Consider the following 27,657-nt stretch of genomic DNA (forward strand, 5'->3'; position numbering starts at 1 on the left):
AATGGTTTCAAAATGTCAAATATGTCGTCAAATTAAGTTTTCCATTTGGAAAGAGGAGCACGGACTAACCCGTTGACAAGGTGCGGGTCGCCAAACTCGACAGGGAAAAACCAGCCGCGCGCGCTCTGCGCAGCTGCTGAGAGGGCTTGCCGGCTCACGCTTGCGCAGTGTTGGGCCCGGGGGGGGGGGAGGTGGGTGTGCGGCTGCGGCGCGTGCGCAGAGGGAGTCTCCCGCCAGCTCGGTGCTGACGCAGCCAGAGTGCGGGCAGTCAGAGGAGCGGCCGCTGATTGGTGGCTTTCGTTGCGACCAACCGCCGCCTGAAAGCGAGCGGCGCACCGACAGGGGACGGGCCGACATCAACAGCAACGCTGCAGGGCTGGGAAGAAGTGCTAATATGGTCTGAAGAACGTCGGCGGTGATATTTTTTTTGTAAAAATCACATTCCTTTAATTGCGAATAATTCCCGGGTCTCGGCCTGGGTTTTCAGGGAGCAGTTTACATCCCGAGAGGAGAAGCCTTGGACTGTGGATTATCGGGTTTTTAAACCAGTGAGAAAAGAGAAGGTGGGGTCGCCAGAAGGAGAAGAGCGCCGAGTGGGAGCCCAGCAGCCTGCCTTACCCGGCTGCTTCACTATCAATCAGTCTTCTCCTTTCACTGGCGCTGTCTGGAAATTCTCATTGTTTTTCTTTTCAGTGTGTGTTGAATTCCTTAACTGACCTGCACGGGAAACCGTTCTCATCGATTCCCCCTCTTGGAGAGTTATTTTTCTACTTTGAAATCCCATTCTCAAAATTCTGATTTTAATTATCGACTATGGCCGACGACGACGTCCTGTTTGAAGATGTATATGAGCTGTGTGAAGTGATTGGCAAGTAAGTGGGTTTTATATATGTATATTCAAGTAGAAAATAAAACTGCAGCCCGAATGTGATGTCTTTCGGTTGTGGTTTCATTCGTGGATTTACAGGACAGGCCCTCCCTGTTTCCAGTGGATTACAGGATAAGGCCGAGATGGGGTTCATTTAGGGTTTTTTGCATAATCACTGAAATACATCTGGAAATGAATTTAAACGAATAAAATTTAAAAATCAAAGATTTGCATTCAGAAAGCAATCGATATTAATTTTCTACCTTTTATTGTAAAAGCAGTACAGCTGATTGTGGACATTATTTACTTTTTAATATATGAACTGAAATTGAAATATCGATACCGTTGCTATGGCTGTGGTCTTTTGCATCTGAATGATCCAGTTCCACCTTTTGATGGAGCGGTGCATCAGGCGTTTATCTTCCTAGGAAGTAATGAGTAGCTTCGGTTACCCGCAAAACTCAGAAATTAGTACTCTGTCACCTGCATTAATGTGCTATATTATAATTCGATTCAGAAAGCTTATCTGTTAGCGTTATACGGAATGGTCCATTTTCATAAACCGAATTTAAGATGCGTTTTCATTGTCGTGAGGACAAAAAAGGGTCTAGTGAAGTAGTCGTCCTTATAGTGATTTATCTGTAAAATTTTCATTTTTATTTAAAATGTTTACCCGTGTTGACTGTCCTCCTTGCAGGCTGGGTCATTTGGTTATTTCTATTCTCGACTAATCTGAAATAGCAGTGTGTAGGATATGGAGTATACACGTTTATTGCCATAATACTCATTTTTGTATCTCATTTATCTTTATTTGTTTAGAAACTTATTGAGAAGTATTTACTTTTAATTATGTCCAAATGGTAGAATTGTTTTCTGTTTTCCTTGGCCTACCCAGAAGAGATGTAAAATGTTTCCATTGCTGTTATGTAATCAGAATGGTAATTTTGGTGAATATTTTCAGAAATCCATAATTGAAAGTATATTTTCAAGTGTTATGTTTCTTTATATGTTATCTTGGGAAAACTACATTTTTTATAACAAGCTTTTTTTTAATGTAGTTCAAAGGATATTGCCTCTTTAAAGTACAATCTAAGGTATCCCTTTCCAAGCAAATTGTACTGAAGGCCCTCAATGCAGTGTCAAAAACCTGAAAGGGTCAAGCTATCTCATGACATTTTTTTAAGAAGTGTGCTCTTGTATGTTTTATTTAAAATTATGTATAATTTGAACAATAACCGTTCCGCTTCTAGAGCATGTGCAAGTAATTCATGTCTGTAATTTCATCTGAGATTATGTTGCAATCTTTTGATTTCTAAGTGTTATTTTATGGCATATGTAGCAAAAGCATTTTGATTTTTGTTTGCTGTTCTAGAAAGGTGATATGACTTTCTTAATATTGTTGTGTGTGAATAGTTGAGAGGGTACCATCATAGATGTATAAATATTTCGATATGGTCATGTCTCGACAAGAAGCAATGTTAACTGGAATATTTTGAAGCTGTGTTCCTGTGAAATTACATGACCAAATATAATGTATAAACAAAACAAATTGAGCAAATTCCTTTTGACTTGACAATCAGGACCATATTTACTAAGTTTCTCCTTCACAATTTTACACAGATTGCCTTTCAATGACCATATGGTACTAAGTGAAGCTGTATTAATCAGTTTTACAGTACCTAATTTAGGTAGGGAAATGGGAAGGATTATAAAATTCTCCTCCTTGTGTTCAAATCTCACCATGGTTTTGTCACTATTTCTGGAACCTCCTGGCTCTCCAACCCTTGGAAATATGTGTTCTCTGAACTTTGGCCTCTTGTGCCTCTTCTCGGATCCCACAATTGGTGACCGTGCCTTCAGCCACCTGGATTGAGTTCTGAAATTTCTTCTTTGTATCTCCAATCTACTACTAAATTTTTGGTCACGCGTGTTTACCTCTTTGTTTTATTTGTCAAAATCATGTGCCTGTGAAGTGCCTTGGAAAAAAATACTCCATTAAAGCTGCTATATAAAAGCATTTCCTGAGAAGGTGAATTTTAAATAAACTTTTTTTCAAACCTTTAACAATTTGAGTGTAGAAGGATTTTCGGCAAAAATACATACAAAGAACATAGAAAAGGTTGTGACATCAATTAATAACCAGAATAGTCTTAGATCAGGCTGCAGCAGAAAACCTTCTGGAATCTTTCAAGAGTAAGTTCGATTCGGTGATGGGTGACTCTAGGCTTGCATAGAAAAACGACATAGATGGTTTGAAAGGCCTTACTCGTGCTTACTCATTCTTGCTTGTCAACTGTAATAACGGAGTTGGATTTTTAAAAAGTGTTCATTTTGTCATAAAAGCAGAAAATGTGGGACGTACTCAGCATTCAGGCAGCATCTGTGAAAGGAAAAGCAGAGTTAATATTGCAGGTTAATGACTTCTTAATCAGAGCTTGGAAAAGTTAGAAATGTAGTCATTTTGTTGTAATGGATTTTGTTTTTTAAAATCAAAAAAACTTGTTGCAACAGATAAAATGACACATTATGAATTTTTGTTAACTTTCAACCTGACCATGCATTGGTTTGACACCCTTGACAGCAATTTATGGTGCTGAACTCTAGTTAATCCTTCTGAAATTTTATTATAAATAATGTACAAGTAGAATAACTTGCTATTTCATCCCAACAACGCCCCCTCTCTCCAAACTTGCAATCAAAAGTTTTGCTTACCTTTGATTGAAAAGAAGTGTAAAAGCAAAAATATTATTTATTTAAAAGACTCCATCATAATGCTGATAAAACTCTTTGTAGTGGACATGTGTTTTACTGATTTGCATGGATTCAGATTCCAAATGTATGCTGGAGAGGGATTTCAACAAAAGACCTGGATAGCTAAAGGACCAGCTACCAATAGTGGGGTGAAGGAAGTAGAGATACAATCGAAAGATTGGAGAAGGAGAGCAATGAGCACAGTGATGGATCAATGATTTTTCCTGCAGAATTGTGGTTTGGATACTGAGAAAATTAAGGAATATGGGGCAGGTGGAATTGAGGTAGAAGATCAGTTATGATCATGTAGAACTGTAGAGTAGACTCGATTGACCAAAAGGCCTGTTGCACTAATTTATTTTGATAAAATATGGGTAGCACATTTTCGGCTGCTGTGACGTTTATGGAGGATGGGAGGTTGGCCAGGAGTTCACTGGTTAGTTGAGTTGGAAGTAACGAAAGTATGGAAATGGATGAGGTGGACAATATCACAGATACGTGCATGGATGATCTTTCTGATATAGATTACTCCGCCATAACCTGTTCGCTGTTACTAAGTTTGGGTTGTGCCAGGGCCATCCAAACGGGGACAAAATAGCTGAACTCAAGAAGTGAGATGAGAGTAACTGCTCTTGATGTCGAGGCAGCATTTGACCACGTTATAGCATCAAGGAGCCCTAGCAAAATTGGCATGGGCGGCACGGTAGCATAGTGGTTAGCACAATTGCTTCACAGCTCCAGGGTCCCAGATTCGATTCCCGGCTTGGGTCACTGTCTATGTGGAGTCTGCACATTCTCCCGTGTGTGTGGGTTTCCTCCGGTTTCCTCCCACAGTCTAAGGATGTGCACGTTAGGTGAATTGGCCATGCTAAATTGCCCTTCGTGTCCAAAATTGCCCTTAGTGTTGGGTGGGGTTACTGGGTTATGGGGATAGGGTGGAGGTGTGGGCTTGGGTAGGGTGCTCTTCCCAAGAGCCGATACAGACTCTATGTGCCGAATGCCTCCTTCTGCGCTGTAACTTCTGTGATTCTGTGTCTGCGTGGGTTTCCTCTGGGTGCTCCGGTTTCCTCCCACAAGTCCCAAAAGATGTGTTGTTAGGTGAATTGGATATTCTGAATTCTCCCTCTGTGTACCCGAACAGGCGGCGGAATATGGCGACTAGGAGCTTTTCACAGTAACTTCATTGCTCTGTTAATGTAAGCCTACTTGTGACAATAAAGATTATTATTTATTATTATCAATGGGAACCAGGGGGCAAACTCTCCACTGGTTGGAGTCATACCACGAAGGAAGATGGCTGTGGTAATTGAGGGACAATCATCTCAGTCCCAGGAATTCAGTGCAGGAGTTCCTCGGGGTTAGTGTCTGAGACCCCAACCATCTTCAGCTGCCTCTTACCACCAAGATTCGGTGTAGTAGCTACTGGAATCAAAACTAACCATAAGTGCCAAGGACTTGAAGGAGCCATTTGTTCAGAGATTAATGCAGATTCAAAATTATGCTAAGATAGGATAATTGAGGTACAAGAGGGAAGAACTTCTATTTATTAAATTATTGTCGGAGTTGTAGAAATATCATAAACACATAAGAGGCTATTGCGTCTGTTGAACCTGTGCTGGTTCTAGCGCTACGTTGGAGCAATCTACTACAATGCTGCTGTACCCTTTATTTCTTTTCTGTATAATTATCTGAGTATCTTAAATGCAGAGGTTGGTGTGATTTCAGTCGTGACTTGTAACCCATATATTTTAGTAACATCTTGCACAAATAAAGTCCTTCCAAAAAGTATTCTTCAATTACCCAGTTACTTATTTACTGATCAGTGATTTGCCACTTACTCTGTCAAAGCAGTTCTTTGAATGATTGCCCCTTTCTCCCCCCCCACCCGCTAAATATTCCAGCTCTAATAAAACCTTAATTTTTCACATATCTCATTGTAATTATATCCACTAACCCCTGGTATCATGTGTACCAACCACCTGTCCCTCCATGCCATTGAGAATTTTACTATTTGGAATATGTTTCCATTCTTTGTTCCAAAATTTACCACTTCAATTATCAGCATTTGCTGTTTATCTTTCCACTCTTATTTGTTTGACTTGTAATTTCCTGCATTCTTCATCACAATTTGCTATGCTGTCTAATTTGATTACAACTTTTTTTATCTATGCCCATGTCTCCATCATATTTGAGTATGGGGAATGAAATTTCCGAACATTGATTCTGGGCACGTCACTAGCTGTATCCTTCCAATCCAAGAAATTCATTTTTCATGTTCTTTGCTTCTATTCTTCTGACATTTATCCAGGTTGTTATTTTGCATTTAACATCTTTTTTTTAACAAATGGTCTTTGTTATGCCTTTGTTTGGGTGATTATGTGGAGTTTATACATGCAGTTTACACGTTTTCCCCTTGTCAGCGTGGGTTTCTTCCGGATGCTCCGGTTTCCTCTCACAGTCCTCCCATGAGATTAGGCGGATTGGCCATGCTAAACAGCCTCTTGGTGTCCAAAGATGTGCAGGTTAAGTTACGGGGATAGGATGGGGGAGTAGACACAGGTTTTGACGGGTCAGCGCAAACTCGATGGACCGAATGACCTCCTTCTGCACTGTAAGATTCTATATGGTGGTTAATCATTTTTGAGAATCCAAATGTACCATCTTCGCTGCTTTTCATAATTATTCACCTTGTGGTGTGACTTGTGGACAAAACCTTAGGAACTGCCTGTCCCTGCATCAGTATTTTCTGCTGGTATCATGCCTTTTCTCATTTCTTTCACATTTTGGTTTCCCTCTTTTTTTTTTTCCCTCTCTGCACCTCCTGTCTTGTTATCTCTCTTTCATCTTCCTGACCTTTGCAATTCTTGCCTCTGTTTGTTCTGCCATCTGTGTGTATTTTCCATTCTTTTCTCATGCCTCAGGCTTGCGACTTCAGTGATTTATTCAATTGTAGCTTTTACCTTTTTGCTAGATCGGAATTGGATGGGGCTTACAGAATTACATGACCTGTTTTGCCAAAGGCCAGTATGGTTATTGGCCATTAAAAAAACCTGGTGAATTTTATGTGCTCTCCCTAAGATGGGCATGCACTCGGATATTTTTTTTGATTGGTGGGATGGAAAGGCTTTTTCAGTTTTTGTGGTTCTCCGTGGATTGAGTATTCTTTTCCTGCGAATGTTCAGAAAGGCCAGCAATTTCTTTGAACAAAAAAACATCTTACATGGGTACATGTTGCATGTACTTATGTTAATGGACTAATGATCCAAAGACACAAGTTCAAATCCCACAATAGCAGCTTGGGAATTTAAGTAAATAAATCTGTGGTAAAAATCTAGTATCAGTACGAAGAAGGACTAGACCATTCAGCCCCTCAAACTCTTATGAAGTGCTCTGCCACTTCATAAGCTTGATGTGGAGATGCTGGCATTGGATTGGGGTGGACACAGTAAGAAGTCTTACAACACCAGGTTAAAGTCCAACAGTTTATCTGGAATCACTAGCTGATGAAGGAGCTGCGCTCCAAAAGCTAGTGATTCCAAATAAACCTGTTGGACCTTAACCTGGTGTTTTAAGACTTCTTGCTGGACTTCATAAGCATATCTGGTTGTAACCACAAATCTGCACCCCACGTACCCCCAATTATCCCCTTGCTTACCAATAATCTGTGCATCTCTGCCTCAGAAATCATGACCATTGTCATTAAACCCCATCTGGTTCATGAAATTCCTTTATTAAAAGAAAATCTGATATCCTTGCCCATATGACCCACATGTGGCAAACTACAACAAATGGGTCTTAATAAGACCGGATGCACCAACCACCAATGATACACAATTGGGCATGACAAAGATGCACCTAGCCCTCCTCATTAACGTTTAGAGACTTGTGTCAAATTTTGAAAGCTGTTCCACAGACCAGTCAAACAACAATCTGGCATAGAAATGCTCCAAATTTACTGGAACAAATCCTTGCTGTCTCTTATTTGTTTAACCATATTTTTCAAAATAGAGTATAAACTTGCCCTGAATTAGTATGTCTCAAAATTTTCCCACCTCTGATGTTAGGCTAACTAGCCTATATTTGTTAGGTTTATCCCTCCTTCCTTTTTTAAACAGCGGTATAATATTTCCAACTCTCACTCCAGTGGCATCACTCCCATATAAAATAAGGTTTGAAAGATTGTGGACAGAGCAACTGCAGTTTCCCCATGAACTTTCCTCAGCAACATATGATGCATCCTGTATGGACTGGTTGATTTTCTTTCTTTGAGCCCGGCCAACTGTGTCGCCTCTTCTATCAATTTTTAATCCTACATGACTGCAGAGTTTTGCTACTAGGAGTCTACCTTTTCAATCTGGGGCATGTCATGTGAACCTCCGGAAAATAGGTCCAGTTTGTTGCTTTCTAGTTTTATAAAGGTTTAAAATCACCTATATTGTTTACCTCGTATAAGATACGGATCTTTTTTTCCATTCTCCAACCACGCACCTTGCAATCATGCCTCGCATCTGAGACATACATCAGTCAATTTGGTATGAGAGAGACAACAGCGATGTATATTCAACTGGCTCAAGATGCTACATGAATAGCGACTCAACCAATGGCAATTCAAAACTCATTAGGTTTGCCATTAACTAGGAGTTTGGCTTCACTACCAACAAAATGCTCTAATCTTGGAAAAACGTGACATGCTACTGTAAAAGAAAACTATGCCAGGAGACTCAAAATATATGCTATGTAATCAAAATACACAATTGCACCAATATGTAAACTAGTTTAAATGTGACTAAACATTTTAACCTGTGCAAAATACAATGTGTATTTCTAATTTAATATTTATAGTAGAAATCTAGTGTTCGGGACCAAATATTAATTGTAACTTAATTTAACAAGTATTTATTTTAAATGAGTTAATTGGTGCTAGAAATGTCAGTCGGCGGGGCAAAGTGCTTTACCTGTGAGATGTGGGAGATCCGTGACACTTCCAGCGTTCTGGACAACTACATCTGCAGGAAATGTACACCCAATTGCAGCTCCTCACAGATCACGTGGGTCGGTTGGAGCAGCAATCGGATGCACTTAGGAACATGCAGGTGTTTTAGATATGTGGTCATGCCCAAGGTGCGGACAGATAGATGGGTGACCGCTAGATGGGGAAGGCAGTCAGCGCAGGAATCCACTGTGGCTGTCCCTCTCTCAGAAGTGTACCCTTTTGGATACTGTTTGGGGGGGATGGCCTATCCGGGGAAAACAGCAGCAGGCAGAGCAGTGGCTCCATGGCTGGCTCTGTTGTTCAGCAGGGAGGGTCAAAGCGCAGAAGAGCAATAGTTATAGGGAATTCTATAGTTGGAGGCATAGATGGGTGCCTTTCTGGATGTGAAAGAGACTCCAGGATTGTATATTGCCTTCCTGGTGCCAGGGTCAAGGATATCTCTAAGCGGGCAAGGGGCACTCTGAAGGGGGAGGGTGATCAGGCAAAGGTCATGGTACACTGTGGTACCAATGATATAGGTAGAAAGAGGGATGAGGTCTTGCATCAAGAATTCAGGCAGTAGACCAATAAGCAGGACTTCTTGGGTTGTAATCTCTACATTACTTCCAGTGCAAGTACAGAAATAGGAGAATAGCGCAGATGAATGCGTAGCTTACGGGTTGGTGCAGGAGGGAAGGTTTTAGATTCTTGGACCACTGGGACAGTTTCTGGGGAAGGTGGGAGCTGTACAAGCGGGATAGTCTACATCTGAACCAGAACAGGACTAATATCCTTGCCGGTGGGTTTGCTAGTGCTGTTGGGGGAAATTTGAACTAATTCGGCAGGGGGAAGGGACCCAGACTGTTGGTAGAATAGGGACACAGCATAACACAGAAAAGCAATCAAGTCAGAGGGAATACTCAGAGTAATCTTGTCAGAGTAATAAGTTTCAAGTGAGTGGGACAAGGCTGGATGGCCTCTACTTTAATGCCAGGAGTGTTAGAGGTAAAACGCATGGGTTAAGGGCAAGGATTGATGTAGAATTGTGATATAGTAGCCATCATAGAGACATGGTTGAAGGAGGGGCAGGATTGGCAGCTCAACATCCCGAGATACAGAATCTTCAGGCAAGACCAAGGAGTGGGTAAAAGAGGAGGAGGCATTGCATTATTAGTTACAGAGTCAGTTAATGCGATAAGGAGAAATGAAATCTTGGAGGGGGCATCAAACAAAGCTTTGTTGGTAGAGTTTAGGAACAAAAAAGGGACAGCCACATTTCTCGGTATTTATTATAGACCCGCAGATAGTCAGCGGGAAATTGAGGAGCAAATATGTGTGCAATTCACAAAAACTAATAGGGTAATTTTATTGGGTAATTTCAACTTTCTCAACATTAATTGGGATAGTCACTGTGTTAAGGGCTTAGGTGGAGTGGAGTTCTTAAAATGTATACTGGACAACTATTTAGCTCAATATGTAGAGGGTCCAACAAGGGACGGTGCAGTGCTGGACTCAATTCTGGGGAATGAAGCCAGACAGTTGATGTGTTGATGGGGGAGCATTTTGGTGATAGTGACCAGAACATGGTACAATTTAAGTTTGTTATGGACAAAGAAACGGACAAGTTGCAAAAAGGTTTTGGATTGGGGGAGAATGGATTTTTAGTAAAATAAGGCAAGATCTGGCCAAGGTAGACTGGAAAGTGTTAGTTGTAGGGAAATCTACAGAAGAGCAATGGGGGAGGGTGATCAAAAAGGAAATGGGGTGGGTACAGGCCCAACATGTTCCCTCTAGGGTAATAGGATAGAATAATAGGGTAACTTGATAAGATGGATTCAAAATTGGCTTAGCTTTAGGAGACCGAGACTGATGGCAGACAGCTGGTTTAGTGTTTGGAAGCCAGTGTCCAGTGGGGTGCCACAGGGAACTGTGCTGGGTCCACTATTGTTTAGCATTTACATAAACAACATGGCTGACTATATGTGGGGGTTAGGATCAGTAAGTTTGCAGATGACACAGAGATTGGCTGGGTGATTAACCTGAAGTTGAGTGTCTTGGGTTACAGGAAGATATAGACGGGATGGTCAAAGGGGCAGAAAAGCGGCAAATGGAATTTATTCCTGAGAAATGAGAGGTCATGCACTTTGGAAGGAGTAATGAGACAAGGACATATTCAATGAATGGCCTGACACTGGAAAGTTCCGAGGACCAAATGGACCTTGACGTATTTGTCCATAGATCTCTGAAGGCAGGTTAATAGGGTGGTGAAAAAGGAATAAGGGACACTTGCCTTTATCAATCGAGGCATAGATTACAAAAGCAGGGAGGTCATGTTGGAGTTGTATACAACTTTGATGAGGCCACAGTTCGAGTACTGTGTGCAGTTCTGGTCGCCACATTATAGGAAGAATGTGATTGCACTGGGGGGTTGCAGAAGCAATTCACCAGGATGTTGTCTGGGATGGAACATTTACGTTATGAAGAGAGGTTGGATAGGCTTGGGTTGTTTTCACCTGGAGCAGAGAAGACAAGGGGCAACCTGATCAAGGTGTACAAGATTATGAGGGACATAGACAGGATGGATAGGGAGCAGCTGTTCCCCTTGGTTGAAGGGTCAGTTACGAGGGGGCACAAGTTCAAGGTCAGGGGCAGGAGATTTAGTTGGGATTTGAGGAAAAACCTTTTACCCAGAGGGTGGTGATGGTCTGTAAATTACTGCCTAGGAGGGTTGTAGAGGCGGGTTGCCTCACATTCTTTAAAAAGTACCTGGATGAGCACTTGGCACGTCATAACATTCAAGGCTATGGACCAAGTGTTGACAAATGGGATTAGGTAGGCAGGTCCGGTATATTTTATGCACTGTGCAGAATCAACAGGCCGAAGGGCCTCTTCACTGTATTATTCTGATTCTGTGATTTTGTCAGTACTTAGCAATAAAGTGTTTTGGTATATCCTGAGGTCAGTGCAGGTATAAATGGAGGTTCTTTTTTCTTGATAAGTTTTACTGAGCGTTCAAATTGTCTTATTTTAAAACCTTGTCCTTTCTAATCAAGTCTTCCTTGAGTTGGACAATCAGGCTGACACAGGTATTGGATGAGTCAAAAGAAAGGTGTTAAAGTGGTGGAGCTGGAATTTGTTTATATACATGTGGAAGGAGACTCCATCGCTTTGTATGACCATGTGAAGGCGCAGGATCATGTAATTCACTGCAGCATGGCCAAGGTTGATGAGAGATAAATTCACAGTAATTATCACAAAAAATGGGGATTGGAGCGATTCATTCACAGTTGGTGAAAAGGTGGACTTGTATCTAGAAAACAGCGACAAACTTATGGACCTTGAAAAGGAAAAATGATTTGAGATAGGATGGTAGATAGCCAGGGTATTAGTTTGAGGGTGAAGGTTTTTGAGAGGAAGTGAAGTGGACTATATCTGAGGAAATGAAACCTTTATAATATTGGTTACAGTGGAAACCAGGTAAGGAAGTTTAAAGATCAGGAATTCAGTGGAAATTAATTTGAAGTAGTAGGAGCTAGGTTACCCAGATGAAAAGAGCTTGGAGTCCGTTCGTGTTAAAGAGAGGGGTCAAGGCTAGGCTGGGGAAGGGACTATATTGTGCATGGGTTTGGAGGGAAGGAGACAAAGAGAGTCAACCAAAAAGAGCATTATCTCTACTTCAGGGTCAAAATACATGACACAACGTGCAGGATAAAGGTGAAGGCAGAGGCAGGATAAATGTTTAAGAACATGGCAGTTGAAGGAAGGAGTTGGGCATATCTTTGCTTTCCAAGATTGCCCTAGATTAATGAGGCATCTTCGTAGAGGAGATTAAGACTGGTAGAGCATGATGTGTTTATTCCAGGGCAAGGGATGGATGATCAAGACTGCCTTCAGGTTTAAGCCACTGTTAGGATCCCAGTTGATAGAACTGGGCGGGAAAATTCCGGAATGGAACCCTGGCTCAAAAGACGGTAACTTTTTTAAAACGTGCAAGAAGTGTCACGGGACTGCTAACTAATTTACACAGCAAGAAAAAAACATTTATTAAACTTGAAAAATTGCTTGATGATACAATACTCCTTTACTCCATCCTTCGCTGAACAAGTGTACACAAGATTGTAAGATTAACATTGATTACTAAGTATATCTTAAGATGCAACGGCCTCAGTAATGCAAAGTCCCTTTAAACACAGACTGGCTGTGTCAAAACACACACTCTGCTCTGAACCCAAGTTGATGTTTCTGGATTTTTCCTCAGAATCTCCCCTCACCCAAGATGATTGTCACACAATGAGTTCTTTCTTAACTTCTCTCCCAGAAAGCACGCTTTAAAGTCTTCTTTTACAATAGTGTTTTCCCTTAATGGTTTGCTCTCCGAAACCTAGTCCAGGTTTACCAAATGACTATTTTAAACAAAGCTTCTGGTCTGCTTTAACAACATATCCAGGATTTCCAACTCCTTCTGAAATGTAATATAAACTGTTCACAGTTGCTTTAACTATCAATTCCCAGACTCTGTTAAATGGCATCAAACCTTTGATTTATCTCCGAAGTTTGCTTTCCCACTTTAAATCTGGTTCCTGCAACTGTTTCTTTAACTCAAAACAATTTGCTCTTGTCTGGACCTCGACTAATGTATCAATTTCGCTTCCAATTTCCACCCCCTCTATCACCTTCCCATGGTGTATCTCCAACACGTCCCTTCCTTTTTTTCACCTCTCAATCTCCATTTCTGGGGATAGGCTACCCACTAGTATTCATTACAAATCCACAGACTCCCACAGCTACCTTAACTACAGCTCTTCACCCCCCACATCCTGTAAGGGCTCCATCCCGTTCGCGCAGGTCGGCCATTGGGAAACACAAGTCCCAGAAAAAAAGGTTTGAAAAACACTGTTCTCTCCTGCCCTACTCCCCCCTCAACAGTATATCAACCTTTTTCCAGTTCTCTTTAGCTCTCACGAAAGGCACCCAGACTCGCAACATTTGCTCTGTTCTCTTTCCACAGATGCTATCAGACCTGCTGAGATTTCCAGCATTTTCTGTTTATATTTCAGATTACAGCATCTGCAGCCATTTGTTTTTATAATGCCATCTAGCATCTTTTGTGGTACCTGTGGAAATATTAAAAACTTGATGTGTACAAATAAATATACACTGAAAAATTAATTATTAATTAAAAAACATGACAAAATAACACTGAATAAAAACAAATTATTGTGGATGCTGGAATCTGAAACTAAAAGAGAAAATGCTGGAAAATCTCAGCAGGTCTGGCAGCATCTGTAAGGAGAGAAAAGAGCCAACGTTTCGAGTACAGATGACCATTTGTCACATCTAAAAGGCATAGAAAGTGGGAGATATTTATACTGTAGGGTGAGGGAATTGATATCTGAATTACTTAATAGTTTGGCTTTGTGGCCTTAAAGGGGCACTGTTCTAACTCAGCAGAATAATGTATATTTCATTAGTATGCTGCTCTGTTTCTTGCACAAATGTATAAATTCACTTTTGCTTGGAGCAGTCCCCTGAGAAAACTATTCGTGTTGAAAGCTATTTATTGAATATTATCTAGAAACACTCCTCCTAAAAGATGAAGGTAATTTCTGTCCCTATTTTTGTTGCATGCCAAAGTCATTGTGGCCAAAGTACTCCTCAACCTAACCTAGCCCTAGTAGCATATATTTTATTCTGGAGTGATGAAAAAGGCTGAGGAAGAAATATCTCGGACATTGGTTCCAGCCTTCAAATAATTATTGAGCACTGGCAAGGTACTGTAGACCAGAAAGCATATAAATCGACTATATTTGTTTAAACACGTTGAGCAACCTGACAGACTCATTTATCTGACTTTAATTAAGATTGTTTATATAAGGGATAGGAAAGGCAATTTGTAAAACAATAATTTAAACAGCCAGTGATTTTATGTGGGAAGATCATACCCAGCAAGCTTTTTGAATTCTTTGAGAGCTTTGCTCAAGTGACTAAAGGAACTCACTATCATATAGCTTGTGGAGTCTTTCAGAAAGCTTTCCACAAAGTTCCACATGAAATGCTTCTGAATAAACTTAAAGCCAGAAAAGTTAGTATTAGTACAAGTTGGATATGCATACTTTCTTTATTTTGGAAAAATGAAATGTGGCATATTTCTGAAAAATACCACTTTGGACTAGTTTTTAAAAATAAATTTAGAATACCCAATTATTTTTTCCCCCAATTAAGGGGCAATTTAGCATGACCAATTCACCTATCCTGCACATCTTTTTGGGTTGTGGGGATGAGACCCATGTAGAAGGGGAGAATGTACAAACTCTACACGGACAGTGATACGGGGCCAGGATAAAATCCGGGTCCCCAGCGCCGTGAGGCAGCATGCTTACCACTGCGCCATTGTGGAGTAGTTGATGTGAGCATGTTGAGTATCAACTTGCTGGGATTAGTGCTTTGATCCTTTTAATATTCCTTAATGACCTTTATATCAAAGTTAACTGTAAGATAGGGCTCTGATAAGGAGAGCAGTAGAGATGGAAGATGTTGTTAACGAGTTGCAGAAAATTGATATTGGTTGTAACTGGAAGCAGTCTCCCCCCCCCCCCCCCCCCCCAAGAGCAGTCCAGAACTAAAGACACAATCTCACTTTTCCGTTAACCTTCTATAGTAGAGATGTCCGATTTCTGCTGATAAATGTAAAATATTGCATTGCAGTCAGAAAACTGCATAAATAGAGGAAGAATTAATTTGAAGTAATAAAGTGAGATTTACAGCAATTTTCAATAAACAGATTCATCAGCTTCAACATCCAGACATTATCACAAAACAATTATAACAGCTGACTAGATCTTTGAGATTTTATAGTTCGAAAAATAGTTTTGCATCCTGTTGGCCTGATTTTATACTAGTTGGACCATATTTGGAGAACTGATGAGATTTTCAAGATTGATTACAAATGTAAAAGAATGAGCAATGACTAATGTTATAGAGGGCGGTAGATTTAATTTAACCAGCCCTGATTTTTTTCCTCACCACCTGTCTGTAAACAAGATGTCTTGATTCTGGTTCTCCTTTTTTCTCTTTAAAAAAAATTTTAGAGTCCCCAATTCATTAGGTTTCTCCTTCATAATTGGTGCAATATTTTCCAACCTATTGTTTTTTGTGTGATCCAGCTTTTATTAATCCCACAGTAAACTCACGATAGGATGAACTCAACAGGATTAGTTTCTTTGCCCCCTCAAATATGAGAGGAGGGTTGCAATGCAGCTGCCTATTCACTCCTCATACAGTAAAAGTGGGGGGTAACGAAAGAAGGATTTAGAGCAAAAACCACAGCGTAAAGAATTATTATTTTACGTGAATCTAAGTCCAATGGTGTACCCGCTTAGAGATCGACAAGCTTAAAAACTGATGCTGAATAATTCACTTTTCCAGTAGCGATGACTTCCACAATGAGATAGAGGTGAATTAGTCTTCTCAGTGCTGGTGTAGAAGTTCAGAAGTTCCAGTAGAAACAGCATTGAGCAGGGCCATGCATTCAAAACTGGGCAGATCCCCTTTCTGTGCTGCTGCTTGGTAGATGGAAGATGACAGGCTAATCTGCAGTGCAGCAAGACAGTATAACTAGTTCTCCCAGCTAGAGGGTCATGTCATGTATCTCCCACCGTTCGACTTTGGCTTTGACAAAGGACTTATTCCTTTGTCAGGATTCCTGAGATAATTAATTTTCCAACCATCAAGAATTGAAAGGAAAGTTGCAGGGTCCTTTATCCTAGCAGACAAGTAGACTCTGGCAGCCAGGCCTATGAAAGGTAGATGGCCTTTGTACAATTCCCATTGCATTTGGTCTCTGCAGCCCACAGTGTCGGACAACAAGGTGTCAGGTTTTCTGATGCTGCCACAAAGGTTCCTTTTGCTCAGGGTCACAGGCAGACATGGCTTTTTCCAGCCTTTGTCCAGATTTTAGAAATTAACCAGGAGGATATCTATATATTTTATAAAAAGGTTTAATGTTCCTGACATTAAGGGGTGATTAGGGCATATTAAGGACTATAATTTTGAAAGAAGAAGTAAGATTAGCCTTTAAAAATATGTAAGTCACTAAATCGTGTAGAAAAAAATAAACCCAGCAGCTTACTTTAAATGCAACGAGAAATAGGACAACACAACCTTAATTTAAATGATGTGTAGATTTGAAACCAATGTGTTACTCGGAAGAACGTTGCTATTTAAACAGTAATAAATCTCTGTCATAATCTGTGAAATAAAGTAATGGCAACAGAAATGTTAAGACTGTTCCAAGTGGAGTCTCTGCTGAGAGAAGACTTGTGGTACTACAAGGATGATGTTTAATGTCCCAAATGACCTTATTTATCTCTGCCCTATGGTCTTGTGTGAATTTAAGACTTGGCAAACGTTAGTTGGATGTGCAAAACCTCAAAGTTAACTCATGGATTGATGGATTCTCCTGTCACTTTGATAGATGAATTGTCCACTGCCTAAGTTGGTGTTATCGCATGTGATGTTTAGCCAAATATTTATTTGCAGATCCAGTTGCAAATATTACATATGAAATCAGAATTGAAGGAGTGGATGAAGATACCGGCTTTGTGGCGTGCATGCTTATCCTGGAGGGGCCTGACTCTATTCTCTTCAAATGTTGGTGACTGTGCTGTAGGCTGTTGGAGCAAAGATACCGGTGAAGCAGTAGTGTTCTGCTTGGTGTGACCAAAGAGCTGAAGCAGTTGTGCTTGTGAATTGGTAGTACACACTCTGGAATCCAGGTGAATTGAATCTCTGTGATGAGATCAAAACCCTGCAAGGTGGGACACTCTTGATGCCGTCAGGGTTGGAACGACTTCTGGAAAGAGTTCCTAGGTTTGGATGTCTTTTGACTGACTGCTCCATTGCTGTTTGAGCCTGTTTCTTTGTTCTCTTTTTTAATGCAACTGGGATCTTTTCCTGTCCCTGTCCCCGCTCAGTGGCTCTTATTTTGGGAGCTTTCCCCTTGGGATTCCTCCCTCCCTCTGCCTCGGATACTTGTCTGCGATGGCACTCCGCTCCGGTCACCTGATATGAGTTTTCCTGGTCTGGGCATGCTCAAAATCTCCACATTCCATTGGGAGTTTAAGTTGCTGACTTCCCCCCTTAACGTTAAGTTTGACTTTCATAAATGTCATGCTCCCTTCAAAGCCTGTGGGTGAGCCTACCATATGCTGAACTTGCTTTTGCCAGGCAGTAGATGATTTTATCGTCGTCTGTGGTGGTGTTGTAGAGTATATTTAGATCATAGAATTTGCAGTGTAGAAGGAGACCAATGGCCCATCGATTCTGCACCAGCCCATGGAAAGAGTACCTTAGTTAAGCCCACGCCTCCACCCTATCCCTGTAATCACACCTAACTTTTGGACACTAAGGGGCAATTTAACATGGCCAATCCACTTAACCTGCCCATTTTTGGTCTGTGGGAGGAAACCAGAGCACTCACGCAGACACGGGGAGAAAGTGCAAACTCCATACAGACAGTCACTCGAGGCCGGAATTGAATCCGGGACCCTGGAGCTGTGAGGCAGCAGTGCTAACCACTGTGCCACCATCTCATCCTTAAATTCCTAAGATTGCAGAGCCTCTGAACTGAGTTGAGGGCTATGTATTGAACGAATAACTAAGGACTTTTTCTTTCAATGTTAGAATGACCGAGATTATCACCAAAAATAATCCTGGGAAATTGCAACATGGTGATCTTTTTTTAATGTCTGTTTGATTTTGCCATCCTTAATAGATATTGGCCTGGAGGAGAGGCAGTCAATGTCTGATTGCCGCTCCACTCTCAAATTCCCCCCCCCATCTTTACGCTGCACCTTATTTTTTCTGTGAACAAGCGTCCATCAGGGAGCTCGATTTCATTGGAGTATTGTAGGGTGAAGACAATACGCTTTGCAGAATCAACTGTCATCCGGTAGATTTAAATGTTCACTCTTTGAATATTAATAAAAGGATGAGTGAATGTATGAATGGATGAATGAGCATGGTGGGTAGGTGGATAGATGGTTGAGATGGATAGGGTGGATGGGTAGTCTGGTCTGGTTTGAGGGGGGGGGGGGCAGGGGGTAGCGTGATCCAAAGAAGTAGTCTGGTCAGGGGGTGTGATAACATGATTGGGGGGAGTAGTGGAATTGGGATGGTTAGTTGGGTCAGCTCCTGCTGGTTGGGGGAGAAACTGGGGTAATGGGGACAGTAAAGGGTCAGTGTATGTGATTTGGGTGGTGGTGGTGGGTGGTCTGAAGCTACCCAGCTGTTAGACAAAGTTTTAATCTGCCCAACATTTCCTGGGTAAGTGCATAAGAACTGTCCCAAGTTTCTAATTCTAGCTCCGCATTGGAGACATGTGTAAAGGGTTCCAGGGAGCAGGAAAATTGCCACTGGAATTTGAAACTTCGGAGCAATTCCAATCTCGGCCTGCTCACCCGGATTTCCACAGGCTTCCAATGCACACCTTTGGTTGTAAGCTAGGCCTCTGGTTATTTGAAGACCGGTGGATTTGGCCGATTGTTAAAATCTGATGACTTTGAAAAATAAATTTGAAATCCCAGTGGCCAACTTGAAGTCTTGTCATGTAATGCCTTTTTCGTCTTGAGACCTTTTTCTGCAACAAACTAGAAACAGCATTGACTAAACACCATTTCAGTTATATTTCAAGCTACAGAAAATAATTTCCTCCTTTTGCTTTTAACACAACTGAAAATTCCATGCAATAGTTATTGAGTTGGTTTACTGTCATGTGTACCAAGGTACAGTGAAAAGTATTGTTCTGCGTGCAGCTCAAACAGATCGTTCCGTACAGGAAAAAAAATACATAATGGGGCAAACATAATAGGGCAAACATAAAATGCGCAATGTAAATACTTGGACACGGGCATTGGGTGAAGCATACAAGAGTGTAGTACTACTCAGTAGAGAAGATGTGTGAAGAGATCAGGTCAGTCCATAAGTCCATGAGAGGGTCGTTTAGGAGTCTGGTAACAGCGGGAAAGAAGCTGCTTTTTTTTTTAGAGTAGCCAATTATTTTTCTTTTTCCAATTAAGGGGCATTTTAGCATGGCCAATCCACCTAACCAGCACATCTTTGGGTTGTGGGGGTGAAACCCACGCAGACATGGGGAGAATGTGCAAACTCCACAGTGACCCAGGGCCGGGATTTGAGCTGTTTTTAAATCTGTTAGTGCGTGTTTTCAGACTATTGTATCCTGCCCAGTTGGAAGAGTGAGTCAGCCGGGTGGGAGGGGTCTTTGATTATGCTGCCCGCTTTCCCAAGGCAATGGATAGGAGACGGCTTTGTGTGATGGACTGGGTGGTGTTCACGACTCCCTGTAGTTTCTGCCGGTCTTGGGCTGAGCAGTTGCCATACCAGTCTGTGATACAGTCAGATAGGGTGCTTTCTATGGTGCACCTGTAAAAGTTGGTAAGAGTCAATGTGGACATGCCGAATGTCCTTGGTTTCCTGTGGAAGTATAGGCGCTGTTGTGCTTTCTTGGTGGTAGCGGCGACGTGGGTGGACCAGGACAGGTGATGTGCACACCTAGGAATTTGAAGCTGTCAACCATCTCCACCTTGGCCTCTTTGATGCGGACAGGGTTGTGTCCAATGCTTTGCTTCCTGATGCCAATGACCAGCTCTTTAATTTTGTTGACATTGAGGGAGAGATTGTTGTCATTACAGCATTCCACTAGGTTCTCTGTCTCCCTTTATTGTAACTTATTGTCATTCCAGATCTGACCCACTATGGCCGTGTCGTCAACAAACTTGTAGATGGAGTTGGAGCCAAGGTTTGCCACGCAGTTATAGATTATACTGCACTCTCCATAGAATGACAGTCCTTGTAGAGAATAGTCCTAGTTGTTTCTGACTTCCAATGAGTTCACGTATCCCTGTTTTACTGAATAGTAACTTTGACTGTCTTCAAACACTTAGCTCAGTTTTCAGAGTGCTTCCAATCCATTACCAGGAACAAAGTCTGCTCCAACAATACCTTTTCCCTGCCCCCCCCCCCCCCCCCCCCCCCCCCCCCTCCCAAAAAAAAACACGCAGCCATGCCAGGACGACTCTCCCGGCTCCAATAAATGGTTGCGAGATACGTCTTTTCGACTAGAGACCAACTCCCTCCAATATCCTTCTTTGATAGCTCACAGAGAACGTAGCTTTTTATGTCTGCTGCTCACACCAACTGCTATCCCTTTCCTCTTTTTTTCCCCCCTTCCTGTGCCCAAAAGGTAGGAGATGAAAAGTTTATTCATTCAGTATAGCTACCCTCGTCTTTGTTTTCAGGTGTGAGGACTGGAGCTCTGCACCTCGCTCAACAAACCGCTTGACTTGGGCCTCTTTTTAACCATAGCAACCAAAACAGACTTGTCTGAGAGAATTGAGAAGAGGTCACATAACCCTTTTCGTTCCTCAAGTCATCTTCGATTTATTATGCTGACTTTGTAGTTACTGTCTTATTTGTACACAGAATTATTATATTGATCATAATTAAGGAGAAATGATTGTAAAAATAATTCCAGATTTGAAAAAGTCACACACTGTCCTGACATGGATTTGTGTTGGGATTTGTTCATCAACACCAAGTTAGTATTGTGGAAGTCCCCAGCTAGCAGAATTATCCAAGCATCATCATCATCCAGAGGACTGCAACCATTGAAGGAGAAGTTGCACCACTATCGCAGGGCAACTGCAATGAGCAATAGATGCAAAAAGAAAGAAAATTAAATTTAACTTTATAGTAAAAAAAAAACAGATGTTGCTGTAACTTAAATTCCATGTAATATTTCTAATTATTTATTGCCTAACTAATGCCTTTTATATGTGATGATGTGGAGATGCTGGCGTTGGACTGGGGTGAGCACAGTACGAAGTCTTACAACACCAGGTTAAAGTCCAACAGGTTTGTTTCGATGTCACTAGCTTTCGGAGCGCTGCTCCTTCCTCAGGTGAATGCAGAGGTCTGTTCCAGAAACACATATATAGACAAATTCAAAGATGCCAAACAATGCTAGGAATGCGAGCATTAGCAGGTGATTAAATCTTTACAGATCCAGAGATGGGGTAACCCCAGGTTAAAGAGGTGTGAATTGTATCAAGCCAGGACAGTTGGTAGGATTTCGCAGGCCAGATGGTGGGGGATGAATGTAATGCGACATGAATCCCAGGTCGCGGTTGAGGCCGCACTCGTGTGCGGAACTTGGCTATAAGTTTCTGCTCGGCGATTCTGCGTTGTCGCGGGTCCTGAAGGCCACCTTGGAGAACGCTTACCCGGAGATCAGAGGCTGAATGCCCTTGACTGCTGAAGTGTTCCCCGACTGGAAGGGAACATTCCTGCCTGGTGATTGTTGCGCGATGTCCGTTCATTCGTTGTCGCAGCGTCTGCATGGTCTCGCCAATGTACCACGCTTCGGGACATCCTTTCCTGCAGCGTATGAGGTAGACAACATTGGCCGAGTCGCACGAGTATGTACCGCGTACCTGGTGGGTGGTGTTCTCACGTGTAATAGTGGTATCCATGTCGATGATCTGGCACGTCTTGCAGAGATTGCCATGGCAGGGTTGTGTGGTGTCGTGGTCACTGTTCTGAAGACTGGGTAGTTTGCTGCAAACAATGGTTCGTTTGAGGTTGCGCGGTTGTTTGAAGGCAAGTAGTGGGGGTGTGGGGATGACCTTGGCAAGATGTTCATCGTCATCAATGACGTGTTGAAGGCTGTGAAGAAGATGACGTAGTTTCTCCGCTCCGGGGAAGTACTGGACGACGAAGGGTATTCTGTCGGTTGTGTCCCATGTTTGTCTTCTGAGGAGGTCGGTCCGGTTTTTCGCTGTGGCGCGTTGGAACTGTCGATCGATGAGTCGAGTGCCATATCCCGTTCGTAAGAGGGCATCTTTCAACGTCTGTAGATGTCTGTTACGCTCCTCCTCGTCTGAGCAGATCCTATGTATACGGAGCGCTTGTCCATAGGGGATGGCTTCTTTAATGTATTTAGGGTGGAAGCTGGAGAAGTGGAGCATCATGAGGTTATCCGTGGGTTTGCGGTAAAGCGAAGTGCTGAGGTGACCGTCCTTGATGGAGACGAGTGTGTCCAAGAATGCAACTGATTTTGGAGAGTAGTCCATGGTGAGTCTGATGGTTGGATGGAACTTATCAATGTCATCGTGTAGTCGTTTCAGTGATTCTTCGCCGTGGGTCCAAAGGAAAAAAATGTCACCGATGTATCTGGTGTATAACGTCGGTTGAAGGTCCTGTGCGGTGAGTAGATCCTGTTCAAACTTGTGCATGAAGATGTTGGCGTATTGGGGTGCGAATCTGGCTACATCGAGGGCATCTTGAAACCCATCGTACAAGGTACACCCAGCTTCTGTCGCGACACGACGGACTTCCTACAGAAACTCAGCACCCATGGACCAGTTGAACCAGGAACATTCCTCGTCACAATGGACGTCTCGGCACTCTACACCAGCATCCCCCATGACGACGGCATTGCTGCAACAGCCTCAGTACTCAACACCGACAACTGCCAATCTCCAGACGCAATTCTGCAACTCATCCGCTTCATTCTGGATCACAACGTCTTCACCTTCGACAACAAGTTCTTCATCCAGACGCACGGAACAGCCATGGGGACCAGATTCGCACCCCAATACGCCAACATCTTCATGCACAAGTTTGAACAGGATCTACTCACCGCACAGGACCTTCAACCGACGTTATACACCAGATACATCGATGACATTTTTTTCCTTTGGACCCACGGCGAAGAATCACTGAAACGACTACACGATGACATTAATAAGTTCCATCCAACCATCAGACTCACCATGGACTACTCTACTCTCCAAAATCAGTTGCATTCTTGGACACACTCGTCTCCATCAAGGACGGTCACCTCAGCACTTCGCTTTACCGCAAACCCACGGATAACCTCATGATGCTCCACTTCTCCAGCTTCCACCCTAAACACATTAAAGAAGCCATCCCCTATGGACAAGCGCTCCGTATACACAGGATCTGCTCAGACGAGGAGGAGCGTAACAGACATCTACAGACGTTGAAAGATGCCCTCTTACGAACGGGATATGGCACTCGACTCATCGATCGACAGTTCCAACGCGCCACAGCGAAAAACCGGACCGACCTCCTCAGAAGACAAACATGGGACACAACCGACAGAATACCCTTCGTCGTCCAGTACTTCCCCGGAGCGGAGAAACTACGTCATCTTCTTCACAGCCTTCAACACGTCATTGATGACGATGAACATCTTGCCAAGGTCATCCCCACACCCCCACTACTTGCCTTCAAACAACCGCGCAACCTCAAACGAACCATTGTTTGCAGCAAACTACCCAGTCTTCAGAACAGTGACCACGACACCACACAACCCTACCATGGCAATCTCTGCAAGACATGCCAGATCATCGACATGGATACCACTATTACACGTGAGAACACCACCCACCAGGTACGCGGTACATACTCGTGCGACTCGGCCAATGTTGTCTACCTCATACGCTGCAGGAAAGGATGTCCCGAATCGTGGTACATTGGCGAGACCATGCAGACGCTGCGACAACGAATGAACGGACATCGCGCAACAATCACCAGGCAGGAATGTTCCCTTCCAGGCGGGGAACACTTCAGCAGTCAAGGGCATTCAGCTTCTGATCTCCGGGTAAGCGTTCTCCAAGGCGGCCTTCAGGACCCGCGACAACGCAGAATCGCCGAGCAGAAACTTATAGCCAAGTTCCGCACACATGAGTGCGGCCTCAACCGGGACCTGGGATTCATGTCGCATTACATTCATCCCCCACCATCTGGCCTGCGAAATCCTACCAACTGTCCTGGCTTGATACAATTCACACCTCTTTAACCTGGGGTTACCCCATCTCTGGATCTGTAAAGATTTAATCACTTGCTAATGCTCGCATTCCTAGCATTGTTTGGCATCTTTGAATTTGTCTATATATGTGTTTCTGGAACAGACCTCTGCATTCACCTGAGGAAGGAGCAGCGCTCCGAAAGCTAGTGACATCGAAACAAACCTGTTGGACTTTAACCTGGTGTTGTAAGACTTCGTACTGTGCCTTTTATATGTGTACAACTAAGAGCCTCATTTGGTCATCTTACGGCCTTGCGGCTTTTTAAAAAAACATCTGCATATTTGCACCCCATAACTTCCCTGTACCATATAAAGTTTCTTGATAGTATGGAACTTGAACATTGCTGAAAAAAAAAGATTAATTACTAAAGTTTTTCATCTTGCATCATCAGGATAAATGAAAGAATGCCAAATTTCAGATTATCTCAACAAATTGGGCTACAAGAGAAAAGGATGCTGATCGGTTGGCAAGTTTACTCTGGCTGAGGCATTGCTGCAAAGAAAGCAATAGGCTCCCTAAGCTCCCAGATAATTCAAAAAAGTGTACGGCTTGAACATAATTACTTTTGTTTGCACAAAATGCAAAGGACAAAATGCATACTTATATATGAATGCATATTGCTTCGAGCAAGTGTTTTTAAAAATTCATTTATGGGATGTGGGCGTCGCTGGTTGGGCCAGCATTTATTGCCCTACCCTAGCTGCCCTTCAGAAGGTGGTGGTGAGTTGCCTTCTTGGACCGCTGAAGTCCTTCAGGTGTAGGTACACCCACTGTGCTGTTAGGGAGGGAGTTCCAGGATTTTATCCCAGCGCCAGTGAGGGAACGGCAATATATTTCCAAGTCAAGGCGGCGAGTGACTTGGGAGGGGGAACCTCCAGGCAGTAGGGTTCCCAGTTATCTGCTGCTCTTGTCCTTCTAGATGGTAGTGTTTGGGGGTTTGGAAGGTGCTGACTAAGGAACCTTGGTGAGTTACTGCAGTGCATCTTGTAGATGGTACACAAGGCTGCCACTGTTCATCGGTGGTGGAAGGTTTGAATGTTTGTGGAAGGGGATGCAATCAAGCGGGCTGCTTTGTCCTGGATGGTGTCGAGCTTCTTGAGTGTTATTGGAGCTGCACTCATCCAGGCAAGCGGAGAGTATTCCATTACACACCTGATTTGTGCCTTGTAGATGGTGGACAGGCTTTGAGGGGTCAGCGGGTGAGTTACTCGCCATAGGATTCCTAGCTAAAAGCAAATTACTGCGGATGCTGGAATCTGAAACTAAAGCGAAAATGCTGGAAAATCTCAGCAGGTCTGACAGCATCTGTAGGGAGAGAAAAGAGCTAATGTTTCGAGTCCAATGGCTCTTTGTCAAAGCGTCCAATGATACAACTGCAACAGGCAGATTGGTGAGGTATAGGTCAAGTTTGCTTTTCCCTCTTGGTTCCCTCACCACCTGCTGCAGTCCCAGTCTAGCAGCTATGTCCTTCAGGACCCGGCCAGCTCGGCCTGTGGTGGTACTGCTGAGCCACTCTTGGTGATGGACATTGAAGTCCCCCACCCAGAGCATATTCTGCACACTTGCCACCCTCCATGCTTCCTCCAAGTAGTGTTCAACATGGAGGATTACTGATTCATCAGCTGATGGTGACTGGTACGTGGTAATCAGCAGGAGGTTTCCTTGCCCATGTTTAACCTGAAGCCATGAGATTTCATGGGGTCCAGAGTCGTAAGTGTAAGTGAACCACAACATAAGCTCGCCTGATTATCTTAAATTAACCTTTAGTGTAGCTGTTCGCGCACAATTTCTTTTTGTTACTTCACGGGTGTGGACATTGTTGGCAAAGCCAGCTTTTGTTGCCCATTCCTAGGAAGTGCTGCTCAATTGCATAATCGCATAAGCATCAAACAGATATTTTGTTTTGGGTTTTGAAAACATGAACTGATTGAGTTTGTCTATTGATGATGGATTCAGCCAATGCTACAGCAGTTGAAAGTTCAGAAAATCAAAAAGACTGGTTTGAAGTCTAGATTGATTAGTTTTTCAGAACAGTGTACAATTTTACATGGAGCTGGTGTACTTGGTCACCACCTTTGTTCCCTCCGACACGGCATGCTTGGTTAGTTCACCGGGCAGCAGCAGGTGCACAGTGGTCTGGATCTCCTGGGAGTTGATGATGTGTTTCTTGTTGTATTGGGCCAGGTGGGATGCCTCACTTGCGATGCGCTCGAAGATGTTGTGATGTCACTTGTGACTTTAGACCAAATCTTGATTTGCATAGCTGATTACAAATTTGCATATGAAGTCAGTGTTGGCGGGATGGATAGAGGCATTGACTTTATATTGTGCTCGGTTGTGCCGAAGGCACCTTGCTGTTCTCATCGAAATTGCTTGATTACAGAGCCTTCTCAATTTAGGATCGCCTAAGGTTTTTCTCCTTGTATTGGGATACAGCTTGCAAACTTTGAGGTTGACTTTCAGGTTGGCTTTATATCTAAGTTTGGGACATTCTGTGGTGCAGGTACCTGTGTGCCGCTGGCTGTAGTGTACTGCCTTTGGTATGTGGGAATTCTCCATGTGAATTACATGACTAACCCAACGAAGCCAAGCTCTGATGAACATACTTTCAATGCCAGGTATGCAGAACTTTGCAAGTATGGTCTGTACTCTCTGCCTGTTACAAATAACCGAAGGAACATACGGTTTGGTTCAATCAACCAATCACTGAGACGTACGGCCCTTGTATTGACGTCATACTGGTACCGGGACTGAAATTCGTACATGACATTGCTCAATTGTATGATGGGCAGAAAACATCTTTTTTGGACTGATGGCAAATTCCTGTGAGTGAAATATGCCACTCGCATTCGTCCCAACATTTGGCTGATTTTTCATAATGGGCAATGTACATAACAGACTACTCAACCAGCCCATGCTCGCAAAGCCCAAAACAGTATACCTACTGCTAGATGTGATTCCGCGAATGGAAAGCTTTTTCGAAATAATCCTGAGTGTACTAATAGCTGCACTAACCAATTTAAGATAATCAGTCAAGCTTGTAACATAGTTCAGTTATTCTTCCTGGAACCGACACAATAAAGATATTAATATTCTTTGCAAATAAAAGGAGGGAGGGAGGGAGAGAGGTAGAGTGCTCTTTCGGAGGGTCGGTG

General features: G+C 42.8%; 1 protein-coding gene across 12 annotated transcripts in view; it reads left to right on the top strand.

Moving 5' to 3' along the window:
- The first annotated feature begins 262 nt into the window (after nucleotides 1–262).
- Nucleotides 263–27,657, top strand: part of caska (calcium/calmodulin-dependent serine protein kinase a) — a 783,320-nt gene continuing 755,925 nt past the window's right edge. For 6 of the 12 annotated variants that reach the window (XM_072513848.1, XM_072513852.1, XM_072513853.1 and 3 more), the window contains exon 1: nucleotides 264–872. In XM_072513848.1, coding sequence (XP_072369949.1) covers nucleotides 814–872 — 59 coding nt within the window. In that variant the 5' untranslated portion in view covers nucleotides 264–813. Of the gene's footprint in view, nucleotides 873–27,657 lie in introns of all 12 variants that reach the window. The other 6 variants (XM_072513849.1, XM_072513855.1, XM_072513858.1 and 3 more) reach the window with 2 other exon arrangements.

Source organism: Scyliorhinus torazame, chromosome 8 (genome assembly GCF_047496885.1).
Source record: "Scyliorhinus torazame isolate Kashiwa2021f chromosome 8, sScyTor2.1, whole genome shotgun sequence".
Classification (NCBI taxonomy): domain Eukaryota; kingdom Metazoa; phylum Chordata; class Chondrichthyes; order Carcharhiniformes; family Scyliorhinidae; genus Scyliorhinus; species Scyliorhinus torazame.